The following is a 17,485-nucleotide window of genomic DNA, read 5'->3' on the forward strand; positions in this document are numbered from 1 at the left end:
AACATAGGATTACCACTGTGCATATCTCACTAACTATTGGTCACAGCTAATGTTAGCTTAGCCTTATCTCAGCCTTCCTTGTACACTTTCTGTCACATTTATAACTATAGATATATACTTATAATCTTGTTAGCTTTAAACGACTGATCTCTGTTTAACGTGGTGTAGCTAAACAAAGAGGAAATTGTAAACATGTTCATTGTTTTCAATTAGCCAATGGACCTGGAAGTGACATCACATTTAACAACTCTATAGCCCCTGAAATTATGGCTTCACCACATTCTAGCACATGAACTCAGCCTATTACTTCATCTGACACAGTTTAGTTCAGTCAATTGAAAATTCTTTAGGTTTGATTTGAATCTAGTGATTGCAAAAATGATATTTTTATTTTTACTTCTTATTTAGTGCTCCCTGCCTTCAACCTCACTGTAACGCCCACAAAACCGTACCTGGATGTGGATGACACTGAATTGAGTTTCGAGATCACTGCAAGGTTTGTTTGTCTGTTTCTTAAAGGTTTACCATGTAACTTTTCTGGTGGATGGTCTGTCACATGCTTGTCTCCATTGGGAAACTATAACTTTCCCTGGAATGTTTCACTGTATGGCATTAAGGAGGGTCGACCCCATTCACAGTTAAAATACAAAGAAAAACATGCATTCTAAGTCATAAAAATGCTTATGCACAAAAACTAACACTAAATTAATTACAGATGTAATACAGTGGTCCCTCGTTTATCGCGGAAGTTATGTTCCAAAAATAACCCGCAATCGGCGAAATCCGCGAAGTAGTCACCTTTAATTTTTATATTTATACATATATATATATATATATACATATATATATATATATATATATATATATTTAAGGCTGTAAAACCCCTCATACATTATTACACACATTATACACTTTTCTCAGGCAGGCATTAACATTAACAGACAGGCATTTAATTAATTAATAGTGACTCACGCATATTTCACAGTTACTCTGACCGTGCCTCTTTGTCCTGGCGCCACTTTGCTGTAGTGTCGATTGAACATTTATGTAAATTTGGCTGGACACAATCTGTAGTGTGCAGGCGCAACACGGAGGAGATCAATTGACAGTGGTCTGCAGTCCCTTGGCCGGTCGGGAAGCAGAACACAATGCACCTTCATACATTGTAAAAAATCGTGTAGAATTGCACTGGAAAAATATGCAAAACAGTGAGACTGTGAATGGTGGATGAAGTACCTGTTTAAAATGTACTTTTAGAGTGTAAAATATTTCACATCATTTCATGTTGTTAATTTGTTAAAGTGTTAAATGCAGTGATTTTAATTAAACAAAAACGATACATATTTTGGTTAACAGTTACAATACGATTCAATGTTTTATGATTTCTCTGTATTTATTTTTGTTTGTTCAAAGCCGAAGTTTGAACTCGAAAATTTTAGTCAGGATGTTACCATAAACATGAAAAAAATAACCTCTCAAATCATATGAAATAGTACTTTTTATTTTTCCAACCAGCAACGGCATCTCCATGGTGACGAGCTGAGGACAGACCCCCACCGTAAAAGTTGCAGAGCTCTTTTAATAATCACTGAAAATAAGAACTGAACAGTAACAAATAACTACTGTGATTTAATGTTTTTTTTGTTTTGTTTTTTTTATTTGAACTTAAGATATCTTTTTGGTGAAACTATTTTTGGAACTGCATATGTGGTCTATGGACTGAGAGATGGTCGAAAGATCATGAGGGCTCCCAAAGTGAAGAAAATGAACCTGGTAAGCCAATATTCTCCGAAACAATAGATTGCAATAGATAGATGTATCCAGTATTTCAACACTCAAAAACTGAAAAATTACTAACTAAACAACTGCTTAATAAATACGCTAACCAGTGGTGGATGAAGTACTCAATTTGGTTACTTACCGTAAATTTAGGACTATAGAGCGCACTTGAATAAAAGCTGTACCAGCTAAACTTTCAAAGAAAATCTTTTTTGTACATACATAAGCCACACTTGCATATAAGCCGTGGGTTTTCATGTTGTAACATGAGATATTTACACAGAAGTTTTTTTTTTAGTTTTAATTGAAGACATGCTTGAAAGGCAGTACAACACACCATGTTTAGAAAATAAAACTGCACTAACACAGCATCAACAGGCCATCAACACGGGATGAACATACGTGCATACTTAGAAAATAAAACTGCACTAACACGACATCAACATGACAGTAACACCCCTGCTTAGAAAATAAAACACACTTTAACCTACTTGAAAAGTCATTGGTCGCTATCTCCATCTTCCTCTTGCGCACTAAAGCCACTGAAGTCGTCTTTTTTGGTGTCTGAATTGAACAGCCTCAGAAGGACCTTGTCAGTGTCAGTCTCTCTTCCATTATCGCTCTCAGAGTCACTTTCGTCTTGAGGCACATTCACTGTTGAGCTTGTGCTGTCCTCTTCATCACGCAGTAGTCCAGCCTTTCGAAACCCGTTGGTGATGGTGGACTTTTTCACACTGATCCACACTGTCAGGATCCACTTGCAGACTTGATCAAAAGTTGCTCTTCACATGTGGCTAGTCTTGGTGAATGATTTCTTGCCGCTAGTCATCCAAGCCTCCCACTCAACTCGGAGTGCCACTTTAAATGCAAGATTTATGCTCATGTCCAGTGGCTGCAAATATTTTGCTGTGCCCCCAGGAATCACAGCTGGAATTGAGCTTGTTTTCTTGATGGCTGCGTTCACAGAATCTTTTATATGGGCTCTCATGCTGTCCATAACGAGCAATGATTTTTTTTGGGTGAAAAAATCCTCCCAGTCGCTTGCTGTGCACTCCGTTAGCCATTCCTTCATTGGGCTTTCTACCATCCACCCTTTAGTGTTGACTTTCACCATGATTCCTTTTGGCATAGTCATCTGCTTAAAAATCATCATTGGTGGAAGCTTTTGTCTGGATGCTGTACAGCTCAGTACAAGCGAAATGCGTTAGCTCATAGGCAGTTTTCAGCGTGACAGCCGATTCACTTTTCCTGTTAACAGTCCTAGTGAGAGGTAAGTCAAACGTCAAATTACTTCATCCTTGTTTATGATGCCTGGTTCAATGAAGTTCTGGGCAATCTTCATTTTTCTAGTCCAGTCTTATTTTCTGCTGCAGTTGTTTTTGCTTTCAGCCAGATCTACACGGTGGAAACACCTCTAGTGGAAACACCTCTTTCCCCACGTGTCACTTTTGCATCTACTGGTAGAGAGTCCCCCCCAGTGGCCGTTAGCCAGTGAAAATCTATAAATTAGCCGCACCGTTGTATAGGCTGCAGGATTCAAAGTGTGGGGAAAACAGTAGCAGCTCATAGTCCGAAATTTACGGTAAGTAAAAGTAAAGATACAGAGGTAAACAGTTGCTCAAGCAAAAGTATCACATGAAAAAATTTACTTAAGTATTTGAGTACCCATTTAAAAATGTACTTTACGAGTAAAAAGTAAAAGTATTTCACACAGGTACAGTTATTTGTAAAAGTGTAAATGTAATTTTTTTTTTTTTTTTTTTTTTTTTTTTACATATTTAGGTCAACAGTAACAATACTGTGACAAAGTGGGCCTTTGTCCCTTTTTAATATAACCATTTTGTTTGTTCACACTTTCACATGTTCATTTTCAATAATTTTGCAATACAAAACTAAATAGAACTATCCCGGGTTTGTTTAGTTTAGTTTTTCAATTAGTTAAATCACCACACACTTGTTAACTAAATAAAGTATGTTTAAACTAAGTTAGAGATGTTACGCTCGAGCCTCTCAGCTCGACACTGTACCGACCCTATGAAGCGGAAGTGTTGCCGAGCGTTGTTTCGATATGCGCTTCACCACACCAAACATCACGTGACCAGTCAAACCGAGGCCGCGTTATGTCAGAAGTGTCAGAGATATGTGTTGAGCTATGGTTTTAAGCTGCTTTGCGGGGATTTTCATGGGGGTGGCTTGTAATTATGTCAGAGCTTTAAAAGAGAATTGTGGGTTTTGAGAGGAGATTTTGTTGACGGCATTTCTAACACTGTACTAGTTATTCATTAAGGGGAAGTTTATATTAAAGCAGGTAACAGATTACACCGAGTACAGATACATTTATATACACTTGGTGACATATTACATAACACAAGATACACTCCACCACATACACAGATTCACATCAACATACACCTAGGCCTATATAATACACAGTCATAGTTTTAGGTAGGTGATATAGGTAAGTGGTAGGCAAGTGTTGAGAGTGAGTTTGAGTGGTTGAAAGAGAGTGTGAGTGAGACAGTAAGGAAGAGATATGGAGGGACAGCTATTGTCACCAAAAAGAGCACGGTCATATGCACGGGAGCACTTAGACTTAATAAGCCCCAATAAAGTCAAGTGTTTGATTTGTGCTCAAGAGAAAATCTCTAAAACTTTATAAATACCATATCTTACATTTCCCCACTCACATCCCCGACACCTTTTCCAAAAATGTTCCAATTTCAGAAAAACTACAGTTGCAATCACTATCCCAGTTGCTTAACCACATCATTTTATTCTCCAATTTTTCCAGTTTAAAATGCCTCTGTAGCTCCAAACTCTTTAGTAAGTCAGAGTAAAACTAATGCATACAGTAAGTATAGGACACAAAGACACCTGTTTGAAAAGTACATTTTTTTTATTAGAGAGTAGCCATTTTATTTGTATAGCGCATTTAAAAACCCGAGTTGCGCCAAAGAGGGAAAAGCAACTTAATTTAAACACAAGTTGACACAAAATAATGTAAAACAATATTATAATAAACAGGAGAATAAGTTATAAGAGAATAAAAATAAAATAGAAGTGATAAAATACATTGATAAAAGTCAAGGGGAGTGGGGGTTAGTGGAAGGGGCGAGTTTCACAAAAGCTTTACGTCACATCCACACAAATGCATTACAGAAAAATCCAGCAGATGTCGCTCTTCTGACTGTGTCAAATGATTCGAAGCAGTGTGTCATTTTCAGTGCAGTTGTCTCAAAGTGGTTCAATGTTTCATGAGGTTTCGGTTTTACCATCACTAAGTTAAGTGTGTCAGTTCAGTTTAATACATCAAGCCACTTACCTACACCTCCACATGGTCCAAACGAAGAGGGGGCGTGCCCTATGTCGACCATTTTTTAGGCTTGGGTGTGGTCACGGGCCAGACCATGTGGAGGGGAGAACCGGTTTAAGTTTTTTTTTGTTTCTTTGTGTTAATGTCTTATGTATTTTGTTTCAATGTTATGAGTGTTTATGGTTATTTTGTTAAACACTTTAGTTAAGGGACTTGGGGCCCAGAGATATGGTTTTATATTTAAGATTCTGCTAATGTTACACCCACAGCACCTGGGGAAGAGATGGTGAATACCAGGGGGAGGTGCTTCCGGTGCAGGAGGGTATTTTAGCAGGGCTAATTAGACAGAGTGGAGACATCAGTGTAGCCAGGGTACATGTGGCGGTTTCCCTTAGTTGATTAAGTTCTGTTGCTTAGTTTTGTTGAGCACTGTTAATTTTTGTAAATATGTATAATTTTTTTTGTTCACGGGGTACCACAACGCTGACAATAAATTTTGTTTAATGGGACTTTTTTTTTTTTGAGTCTGCCTCCTACTTGATGACTTCGGGCCAGCTTCCCAACAAATACCAATCAATTTCTTAATTTTTCTAATGAATTTTGTGTATTTATTTTTGTTTGCTCAAAGCCGAAGCTTGAACTCGAAACCTCAGGATGTTACCACGACAATCGTCAAAATAACCCCTCAAATCATATGAAAAGTGTGTTTTACTTTTGAATTCTATTAAAAAGTGTTGTGGAGTAGAAAGCACAGTACATAAAAATTCTTAAGAACTGTACTTTATTACTTGTACTTGGTTATCTTCCATGGCTAACCCTAACTCTTTACTCTAACCAGAGCTCCTTGTCAAAGCCTGTGGGACCTGATTAGTACTTGGATGGGATACCGCTGGGAATAACAGGTGCCACAGGGATGCGTCAATGGCAAAACTGTCGTTGTCTTCTTAAGCAGGACACTTCACGCACATTGTCTAGTATGAAAGTGAGTGTGAGTGGTGGTTGGAGGGGGCGGTTGTGTAGATTAGTTGTTCCACTTTTGTCAGTCTGCCCCAGGGAAGATGTGGCTACAGTTTAAACAGGGCACCCATGAAAAAGAGAGCCCAAGTACTCTCATTGGGTCCCCCTGTATAAATAAAATAAAGACAGAAAGTAGAATTTTAGTATAAATTCTGATGTGGTTATAGTGCAAGTGTGAACACACCCTTAGATTTTGTTATTTTATTTATTTGTTCTCGTTTACAGGAAGCAGACACAGAAACTCTTACACTTACGATGGATGAAATAAAACAGGCTTGTGAAGTGCAGTCAGCTCGTGTGGATTCAGACTGCTCTGCCAGATCTCTGTTGGGCAGATATGTGTACCTCAAAGTCACTGCGCTCACAGAGTCAGGTAAAGTGTTGGTGAAAATCACATTCAAACATGCTGATATGACATATGAGGAACCGGCCCTACAGAGTAGAGAAACTCCCACTTTTTCAATGATTTTTATATATAAATTGTATAAAAAATTAGAATTTAGTGAAAAAGTAAGTAGTCTGTTCCTTGTGTAAAGCTGTAAGTTTTGCAGTTCCTGTACCTTGTGCCTTTCTTACAGGTGGTGACCTGGTTGAAGTCGAGTTAAGCGACGTTAAAATAGTCCATTCACCTTATGTCTTAGAACTGAAAGACATGCAAAAGTACTTTAAACCTGGCCTGCCCTTCCATTTTACAGTAAGAATTTTGTTTTGCATTTTCCAGTTATGTTGACACATAGTTAAGCTACACTGAGTCCAAAGGACTCCAAACTGAGTACACTCTCTTGCTCAGTGATGTGTAATCATTCAAGTCAGTTTACCTTCGGGAAACCCAAAATCAAAATCACAACAGCAGTTAGCTCTTCATCATGCCCCTAGTAGACTAAGGGCAAAAGCTGAGAAAATGTGAATGTGGCACGTCATTTTTCATTAATCCATTTATATAGGAAGTTAAAACCATACTTCAGAGCATTCTCCATAGAGCTAGATTTATTTTATGCCATACAAGCAAGTAAGCAAGTAAGAGACAAGTTTGTGGAGATGCAAGCCCACATACAATAAGGATGTGTATCTTGTCTTATCTCAGTCTATGTTTTGGCTAAAAAGTTACAAACTTCAAGGTAGATACAATATCATTTTAACATTACTCTCCTCTTCCCCCCCTACATTTCTCTTTCTCTTTCAGATCCATGTGACTCATCACGATGGAAGTCCAGCCAGTGACATGAACCTGAGGGTCCACCCGACCGACGTAGTCGTGACCAGCCGCTTTGGGACCGCCGGAGCTTCCATCAACATGCCCAACAAGGCCACGCAGCAGTCAATCATTGTACTTATCAAACACATTGGCTTTTGTGCTATTGTCCTAGACTGTATACATTGTGGATCTATTAATGCCAGATTAGACCTTTTGTGAGTTGGACTAGTGGCCACTCGTTGGTACTACAGTGAAAGAATCCTCTCCAGCCCCCTGATACCTTTTATTTCGCTTTTTTGTCCATAAATCAAGATATGAACATATAATAACAGACCAATGAGACCCCATCTTTTCCCGAGGTCCCACTAGTTTTAGCAACAGGTTTGACTGACAGTGTTGCCCACCTCCTGCCAAGCCAGCAAGTGTTACCTTCAAGACCCAGGTTCCTGATTCGCTCTTTGGTTACGCATCCAGATTTCCAAATATGGAACCTTGCTTCAAATTCCAAAAAACGCTATGGGTGACATCACACTCCCTCATTACACTTCTGTATACATTACTATACATACTATGTATATGTCTATAGCAAAAAAGAAATAAAATCTGTCAACTGGACAAAATGTTGTAGGAGTGAAGACATTTCATCCAAACTGCTTCTTCAGTTCTTAATGTGTATGTCTGTTTTTTTTCCTCCCCTCAAGGTAACTACTGAGAAACCAGGTCTAAGTGCAGAGAAGCAGGCCAGAATAGAAGTGACAGTGCATCCATACAGATCTGCAAATACCTACCAGCCCAACTACCTGTACATCCACGCTGGAAACCAACATGTCGCAATGAGAGAACTAGTCCTGGAAATGAGCATCAAGTCTGACAGAAAGAGCAATGTTAAAGACATCACGTATTTGGTGAGAGAATTTTATGTAGTTTTAGTATTTATTTTTTACCACTGTCAGAGGAAAAAAAACGGAAGTTAGTAATAAATATAAACTATTGGCCAAATAAAATAAGGGCGTGCATAAAAGATGAGGTAAATAAAAATAGACGTTGACAGTATATAATGCAAATTAAAGCTGCTTGTGTCCTCAAAGGCCCTCGTCCACCATTTTATTGAAAAATCGACATGACCATGTCACTGTATCAAAAATCAAACTGATAATCTTTAACTGCACATGTGTGTTTAATAATAATGATTTTCCACTCATGATTTGTCTTTCTTAAAAGTCAACCCTGGAACGATGGGACTTGGTCCTATCATGAATAAGCCCTCTGTACATTTTTAAACAAATCCATGACAAACAGATTTTCTGAACTGAATTAAAAAAAAAATATCCGGCCACTATATAAACTATGTTTTTCAACAATTGACTAAAAAAGAAAAAAACAGCAGAAAACATTATTTATTTTAAGTATCTATTGCCTGGCAAATCCAGAATAATATCTCTCTGTATTTTTTACAGATTGATATCAGTCTCGTACCCACGTCCTCTGTTGCTTCTAAAGCCCGGTCAAACATGATCATTTGAAAACAGAGATTCACCTGTGACCAGACTCACATCTTTGTAAAGTATTGTGTGTAGAAGTGTGTATTCTAGATCCCAAACAAAAGTATCTGTTGCAGGAGAATCAGTACTTTTCAATACCTCAGTCTGTATCAATATACGGATTCTAGGTGTGGATCCACCCATCACTCTCCACACAAGCTACACCTTGTCCAACCCCAGTCCCCTAGCAGCTCCACTGGGTACCCACCTAACAACGCTTTCAATATAAAATCATTCTCATCATATTCAAAACCCTCAATAGCATGTCTCCTCTATATCTCTCAGAGCTCTTTCCCGTTCCCTTCGGGACACCTCTTCCCCACAGCTCACTGTACCCTCCACCTGCCTGGTCCTCACCCTCTGAAACCCCCTCCCTCCTGAACTCTGACAAATTACCTCTACCCCTTTTCAAGTCCCACCTCAAATCCAACCTTAGTTTTTCTTATTGTGTTTAATGTTCTTATAATTTTATTTATTTATTTTTATTGTGTTTATGCCCTGTAAAGTGACCTTGGGTGTTAGAAAGGCGGTTATAAATTTTAAAAAGTATTATTATAACTATCGGTAAGATTTTGGTTATATTCCCCGCTTTGTGTGTAAACTCTTACCATTCTAACATTTCCACAGGTCTTGAGCAAAGGAAAGATTTTGGAGTCCAATCGTGTACCAGTGAGGGAACAACAGGTCACCAGCATCACAACCCCAGTCACCTCTGAGATGATCCCAACTTTTCGTATTGTGGCATTTTACATCATTGGAAGAGAGGTGGTGTCAGACTCGATAAAAATGCAGGTGTCCGAGACATGTGTCAAACCAGTAAGTATTAAAGGACCTATATTAAGTTATTTCTGATCTGTGTAATAATGTTTAGTGAAAAAAACATACTCAGAGTTGTGTTTTATTTCATTCACACATGTTTAACAAACTGACTCAGAAGGTATGTGAATAAGCCATGAATGGAAGAGATTTTATTTGGTTACATTTAGTCAATTCAGTTTAACACATTTAACAACATCTGTTCTTACCTGAATCCCCACATGGTCCAGACAAAGAGGGGGTGTGCCACTTTTAACGGCTTGGGTGTGGTCATGGGTCAGACATGTGTGAGGGGAGAACTGGGTTAAGTTCTTTTTTGTTTCAATGTTTTTGTATTTTGTTTTAATGTTTAATGGTTTATAGTTTATTTTTAAACACTTTTGGGGTTAAAGGGACTTAGTAATAAGGAAGGGTGCTTCCAGCTTTAGCGGGGTATTTAAGCTAGTCAGTCTTTTGAGGGAACATCAGTGCTGCTGGGTACATGTGGGTTTGTCCTTAGTTTGTTAATTTCTGTTGCTTTTACTTAAGATGAACACAGTTATTTTTTGTCAATATGTATTTTTTTTCCCCATGGCATACCACGGTGATTAATAATAAATGTTGAGTCTGCCACGCTTCGCCACAGGTCAAAAAAACTTTATTTAGAAGAGTACAGTACACTAAGTAGAGAACAGGAGCTTATATTATATAGTCTCTTATTTAGTAAGCCATATAACCTTTTTCTTTTCTCTAACCAAATCTACAGCCAATTATCGGCACACGGAACGTGAGGCGAACTGACTTCAGGCCAGGAAAAACGCTAGATCTGAAGATCCAAGGTGAACCGCTGGCCAAAATCAGTCTAGTAGCAGTGGACCAAGCCGTGTACCTACTCAGCAAGCAACGGTTCACCCAAAGACATGTTAGTTTTGACACATCATGTCCTTTAAAAACACTATGTTTAAATGCACTGTACATCCCCTAAGTGTTTGGCATTCCTCAACTTATGTTAAATTTACATTTCTTGTTGTGAGTTAAGATTTTGGATGAGGTGGACAGCAGAGACATGGGCTGCACATATGGAAGTGGGAAGAATGCTATGGGAGTTTTCAGTGACGCAGGGCTGCTGTTTACAAAGGAAAACGGGCCCTTTACAGAAAATAGACAAGGTAACCAAAAACTAAAAAAGAGAGAATATGAAGTTACATCTAGATGTAATTTGCACATTAATATTGTAATCATACACTCACAGAACTGAAGTGTTCAGACAACATTAGGAGGAGGCGGTCTGTGCTGACGGAGCACCAGGCACAGCTATGTGAGACAGTAAATTGGAATTAAAATCAGAATTTATAAATAAGTCCTGACTTGGATTATTATTTCTAATCCTGGCAGTGGAACAGTTCCAGGAGAAACTCCTAAGGCGCTGTTGTCGGGATGGTTTGAGGGGAGTTCTAATGCCATATTCCTGCGAACAGCGAGCGCAGTACATCACAGAGGGACCAGAGTGTGTCAAGTCTTTCCTCAAATGTTGCAAAATTTACAAAGAACAGGTCATCTCTCAGAGCTTAGACGAGCTGGATCTAGGACGAAACAGGGGCAGTGGATCATCCTCTGACATCTCAGGTAAGTAACAGATTAACCTCGTGCAGCAAGATGAATTCTCACTTGAATGATGAATGATGAACTTGTGAGATTTCAAACTCACAAGAATCCATCTTGGCATGTTCCCACTGGTGCGATAGGGCCTGGTTTCCTGGTAGCCAAAGATTGTATCTGTCACAGGGCAGCATTGTGGTTTGGGTTGAAGCGAAAGGGGAAGCTCCCAAACAAACAGTGATGCCGACAGACGGACATCAGTCCACTTTAGCGAAAATACTGTTTTATTTTTGAAAATCGTACAGAAGGGAAATGCTTTGTGCATTTGTGGAGATGTCTGTGCTTTTCACTCATCTGGATCTAACAAAAGTAATAATATTACATTACACTTGTAATGCACTTTACAGGCTAGTCAAAGCCTCTCAGCGCTACATTATAGTCATTATTCATTCACTCCACACTTGGGAGTGAATAAAGTACTATTGTAGCCGCAGCTGACCTGGGGCAGACTGACGGAAGCAAGGCTGCCAATCTGTGCCATCGACCCATCCGACCACCACCAATCATTCACGCACACACCACTATCATACTAGGCAATGTGAGTGAAGTGTCTTTCATAAGGACAGAACTTGGTCCAAAGGGGGAATTGATCCTCCGACCTTCGGGTTGGGGGACCACTGAGCTACTGTCACTCTGGTTATTGTTCCGTTATTGTAACGCCTCAACCAATCAGCATACAGTATTTGTCCCGTTGATTTCAGTGAGAGCAATTCTAGAGTGCTGCACATATCTATCTGGCATTAGCAAGGTTACAGATTGATCTCAAAAACCTCCAAAACGTCTGCTGTGTTTTCACACAATTAATGGAAATTGTTCTGAATAAAGAGGTTCATGAGTCTTTTACCAGATACTGACAACAACGATGCTGACTGGGACGACACCGATTTCTATCTGCGAGAAAAATTTGATGAATCATGGCTTTGGAGGGTTATGCACCTGCCTGAGACAGCTGACAAGGATGGGTAAGACCTCAGCCAGGAGCACAGATGTCTGTCTCAGTGTTATGTGCTAAAATCACTCTTTTAAACATTAGGGCTGTAGTCCTTCAGGCTTTGTCAAACAAAATGTGCATTAACTGACAAATCATTTTATTTTTGGTATTTATATGTGAAAAGCCAGATAAAACTCATGATTCACAAGTTCAATCTGTCTTTTTCTTGTATTCTAGTACTTTTTTCTGCATAAATAGGTGATTTTGCATGAACCGCGCTGGTGTAGTCTTGTGAGTGCAGTTTGGGTTAGATACATAGAGACATGTAATAGTTTCAGCAGCTTTTGCCACGCCTCCTTTTCAACCAAGAAATTCTTTTGTCGACTACAGCCCTATTAAACATACCTAACACCGCAATCTACTGCTTTTTGTGCAAACTGGAGCTCAACAGTCTTACCCATAGACATTATTTGACCCAAAAATCACATACAACTGAATGGGGAAGAATATAAAATCTTTATTTCATGTTTCACTGTTAAGTACCTAATTAGCATTTGATTGGCTTGATCTCTCACTCGACCAAGCTATGAAGATGCTCCTGTGTACACCAGGCAAGTGTCTATTTTTATTTTACTGCTAACACATAACATATTTACCATATTACATTTTATTGTTTTGAAAATGCTCGTCAAAAACAATCAATTTGCATGCCTCTCTGGGTCCCCCTTTGCTCTCCATGCTAAGTCACCCCTTTTCAGAGCGCTATGACACCACAATCAGCAAGAACTGAAGAAGCGGCTTGGATGAGCAGCGAAACATCTTCACTCCTACAACGATTTGTCCAGTTGACAGATTTAACTTCATCTTTTGCTTTGCTTTTGCTACACAGACACCACAATCAGCGTTGGACAGAATCTTACAGCTAACCATAAGGAGGATTCAACTAGGGCCTGGCAGAGATTGCTAAATTACTGAAACATACATTTGATGAGGGAAAAATGTTATAACATGATAGAAAGCTCATAAAAATCCTGTTTTGCATTTGATTTTGGGGGCAGGACTTATGTAGCTCAGTGCATTATAACTTCTAGTGTCTCAAACCAATACCATCAAACTTAAAATTACTTCTGGATCAGAGTTGATACATTTTGATTTGCAAATGACTACCTTTGAAACCTTTATTATATTTACATATTACTAAAATCATACTAAATAACTGTTTTACAGACTAGCCACTCTACATCTAGACACTGCACTACCAGACAGCATTACCCAATGGTCCATCCTTGCTGTGAGCTCCTCCACGAAAACAGGTAAGACAACAAACAGGTCCAGTACAAAACTGAAATTTTGGGTGTGGAGTTGTGCAAAAGACTGTCATTCACTCAGTGTTCTCATGATACTAAAATTTCAAACTCGATATTAAGTAATAGACTCGATACTCAGTGTGGATTCCAATACCACGATGATAGGAAAAAACATAATCATTCGAAAGCTTTTCAGGAAAGCTTCATCCTGTGAATGTGACTGATTTTAGTTTTGTTTGGATAGTTGTTTTAGTGTCTGATTTTCAATACTTTTGACAAAGCTACATTCACTACAGGATTTTGTGTGGCTGAGCCGTGGAAGTTTGTGGTGAAGACTCCGTTCTTTGTGGATCTGAAGCTGCCATATTCTGTGGCGAGAAATGAACAGGTGGAGATTAAAGCAGTGGTGCACAACTACTTGGAGGATACTTTGGAGGTAAGTCAGTCCATTAACTCTTAATAAACATCAGTTTAGTTCGTTTTCAGATGTTAACAGAGAGTTGTTTTGGTTTTTACTGCAAGTTGTATTTTCATTGACTTGTGCATGTCTGAGTAATCCTTTATTGTCTGCATTTGAAGCTTGAGTGTCCACCCACAGTTGTGCACTTATTTACCATTCTTTTAAATACTTGGTGCATAAAAAAATCTAAATGCAAATTTGAAACTTGCAAGTTGAAAGATTGGAGATTGGGTTTCAGCTTCTCATTAGATGTAACTGATCAGTTCTTAACCCTTTTTCATACAAGCAGAGCTCACTCAGCTCCAGACAATGAAGCCATGTAAGTATGCTGCTAGTACTTGTCTAGCAGTATACTTTTACTCCTGGCGATTACTCTTTAAGTCACTCTTACTTGAGTAGTAGTTTTGCCAAATACTTACTTACTTGAGTAATTTCTTGGACTACTACTTGAGTTGAGTAATATTATTTTGAAGTGATGTTACTCATACTCATCAATTTATGGCTACTCTACCCACCTCTGCTAAGATCATTTTCCACATGTGCAGTCTTGTGGCATGGGTTCTAGTGATATTTTATTACTATATACAAGAGAATATGTATTCCTCGTTGTTATTCCTATTAGGTGGTGGTGGTTTTGGGGAAGACGACGAGCATTTGCAGTGCGGCTTTCTCGCGGCCTTACAGACGGACGGTTACAGTTCGGCCGAGTTCTTCCGCTGTTGTGTCCTATACCATTGTGCCACTTATAACTGGAAAACTACCCATCGAGGTGTCAGCCTGGGCTAGGAATGTGTACGACGATAAGATTAAGAGGATTCTTAATGTTGTGGTAAGTTTTATTTTATTTATTTATTTTTTTTTTTACTTACTAGAATATGAGGTTAATTGGTTCTACACATATCAATCTGAGACAGGTTACATATCCTTGTCATCAGAGTAGATTTTGACAAGAAGTTAAATTAAATTGTTAAAAAAATTGTTTTAGCCTTAGGGCCTCATTTATCAAGCATTTGCTCACGTACCGTACATAAATCTACAGAATCCTGAGAAACTATCCCATGATCCTGAGAAATTATCATGTGATCCAGAGAAATTTAAATTATCTGGTGAGTCTGGGGAGTGGAATTTTCTTGCAGGAGGAGCGGCTCCATATACAGCTTCCTCTTGTATCAATGGAGCATCACAAGGCGCTGTGGGTAAAGCTCCACATGCTCCACCACGTGTTTTATATAAATGATCTCCCGACATGTGCTCACAGGGCTGTGATGAGAGCACAGTGTTGGTGCCAGGTTAAAGAGTGCTTAAAAGCTGTTCATCTTTAAGTTTGTGCACGAATAACTTTCTGTGCACTGTAGAACTTTCTATGAAACACTTCAACCTGGTTTCCACTCTGCACACACCACAGCCAATAGTCTTGTATGTTCAGTTGATCTGCGCACGGCAATGGCCAGTGAGCAGGGTCAGACAGATGTGTTCTGTCATTTTCCTTGTAGGAGAGGAGGTGCGTCTCTGGACGCGATCTGCTTCCCCTGAATCCTCTCTACTCTTCACATTGCCCCTGTGTCAGAGGCTTTCCTGGACACACTTAGGCCATGGTTACATGAACTCTGATATTTTTATAATGGTTATCTCCTTCAATTCCAAAATATCACAGTCCGTTCCCTGATGACACAATAGTTCCATTTTTATGCTAGTCACCGGTATTCATTCATTGCTTACTTTAGCCTTTTTAACCTGTTATCACTGCATTCATGCATTCAAGAGTAGAAATTACAAAGGCAAAGGACTTTACAAAGGCAAAGAACCCTGCGTAAATGGCATCAGAAGTGGTGAGATGTTGGCCAATACCCTCCTAAACGAAAATTAGTTTCTGAAGTTATGACGCTGCCTATCACCAGTTCCAAGAGACAGCACTGGTTTTATTGTTTATAACTAACTTGCCAAATAAACCAGACAAGACAGAGTTGAAATAAAAGAGTGGACAGGGGATGTCTGCGCGTAAGTGTTGAGCATAAGGGCCTAAACACACACAGAAAATGAAAAAAAAATTATAAATGTGGCATCAGTGCATTAGTCTGAATTCAGGTGAAAAATAAAGTCCAAAATTATAAAAAAAAAAAAATGTTATTTTGTGACTGAGTTATAAGAGAAACAAACTTGGGTCATATAAAGCACGTGGTGGAGTGTGAGGAGCTTTACGCACAGCCACATCTCCTTGTGCACGCATTTAAAGATGAACGGCACTTGTCATGTGCAACACGACACAAATTGTACAAGCTATTTTTCCATTTACACTCGCAGTTTAGCTCCAGGAATAATTGAGGCCCTTACGTGACACCATGAATACTGTAACAGTCTTTTGTTTTTTTGACCTGATTAGATGGAGGGAGTGCCAAAGGCTGAAACCAATATCTTCCCCTTAGACCCCGCTGCACATAAAGGTAAAAGACCATCAGCATGGACTAAATTAAAAGCATGTTTTTTCTTTTTCATTTTGGTTGCGTGTATTGCACTAAAACATGCATTCTTACTTTGAGTGTGCTTGCATGTCCAAAAACCTTGTTTTCATGGAAATTATGGCATAATGATAAAAAATATCTCAAATCTCCGTTGAGGGTCTTCTGAACTATGGATAAGATGGTGACGTACCACCTCCAAAGAGTTACACCTTACTTATGTATTAGATATTGGCTTAGTACCAGGTGCTTACTTGTTCTTGTACTCAACAATGTAATACCAACATCACTCAACCACTAATCTGACACTCAAGACCTGTCAGCTGAACAGTGACCATAAATTTCATCAAACAGTATTCAAACTAATATATGAATTCAGTGTTTTTATATATACGTGTGGTGCAACTAAGAAGCTTTATTACTTGATATATCCTTCATTTCCTCCTTTTGACCTCTTCTAAGTGGTCTCATCCCAGAGCAAGGTAACATCATGTGGTACCTGGTCCCCTCCGTCATCCTTCATACCTACAACATCTACAACTAGTAAATTCTTACAAATACTTAGGCATATGGCTTGACAATACACTTTCTTTTGACATTCACATTAACACATTACTTTCCAAAGTCAAATCAAGAATCAGCTTTCTATATCGCAATAAATCCTCATTCACCCATTCTGTAAAACATACCCTTGTCAAAATGACAATCCTCCCTATCTTCGATTACGGTGACATCATCTACAGGTCAGCATCAAAAACTCTCCTCCATAAACTTGATGTCATTTACCACTCAGCAATCCGTTTTGTCACAGGTGCCCCTTTCACTACCCATCACTGTCTTCTGTACTCACTGGTTGACTGGCCGTCACTTCACTCCCACAGATTAATAAATTGGTATTTCATCTATAAAACATTAATTGGTAAAACCCCTCATTATCTTCGCTCACTCATCAACATTTCTAATAACACACATAACTTACGTTCCAGTAACATTATCACCATGATCACCCCACGAGTCCGTACATCCTTTGGT

At 38.9% G+C, this 17,485-nt stretch overlaps 1 protein-coding gene across 1 annotated transcript in view; it reads left to right on the forward strand.

The window, feature by feature from the left end:
- The window catches only part of LOC117379872 (complement C3-like), a 50,154-nt gene that overhangs the window by 7,261 nt on the left and 25,408 nt on the right, over nt 1-17,485 (forward strand). Inside the window, exons 7-22 of the mRNA XM_055225777.1 lie at nt 409-496; nt 1,671-1,773; nt 6,335-6,482; nt 6,688-6,803; nt 7,293-7,436; nt 8,006-8,209; nt 9,473-9,661; nt 10,407-10,562; nt 10,680-10,809; nt 10,893-10,958; nt 11,036-11,266; nt 12,147-12,261; nt 13,458-13,543; nt 13,834-13,973; nt 14,620-14,826; nt 16,378-16,438. Of these exons, the coding sequence (XP_055081752.1) occupies nt 409-496; nt 1,671-1,773; nt 6,335-6,482; nt 6,688-6,803; nt 7,293-7,436; nt 8,006-8,209; nt 9,473-9,661; nt 10,407-10,562; nt 10,680-10,809; nt 10,893-10,958; nt 11,036-11,266; nt 12,147-12,261; nt 13,458-13,543; nt 13,834-13,973; nt 14,620-14,826; nt 16,378-16,438 (2,184 nt within the window). The remainder of the gene's footprint in view (nt 1-408; nt 497-1,670; nt 1,774-6,334; nt 6,483-6,687; nt 6,804-7,292; nt 7,437-8,005; nt 8,210-9,472; nt 9,662-10,406; nt 10,563-10,679; nt 10,810-10,892; nt 10,959-11,035; nt 11,267-12,146; nt 12,262-13,457; nt 13,544-13,833; nt 13,974-14,619; nt 14,827-16,377; nt 16,439-17,485) is intronic.

This window comes from Periophthalmus magnuspinnatus, chromosome 13, assembly GCF_009829125.3.
Source record: "Periophthalmus magnuspinnatus isolate fPerMag1 chromosome 13, fPerMag1.2.pri, whole genome shotgun sequence".
In the NCBI taxonomy this organism is placed as follows: domain Eukaryota; kingdom Metazoa; phylum Chordata; class Actinopteri; order Gobiiformes; family Gobiidae; genus Periophthalmus; species Periophthalmus magnuspinnatus.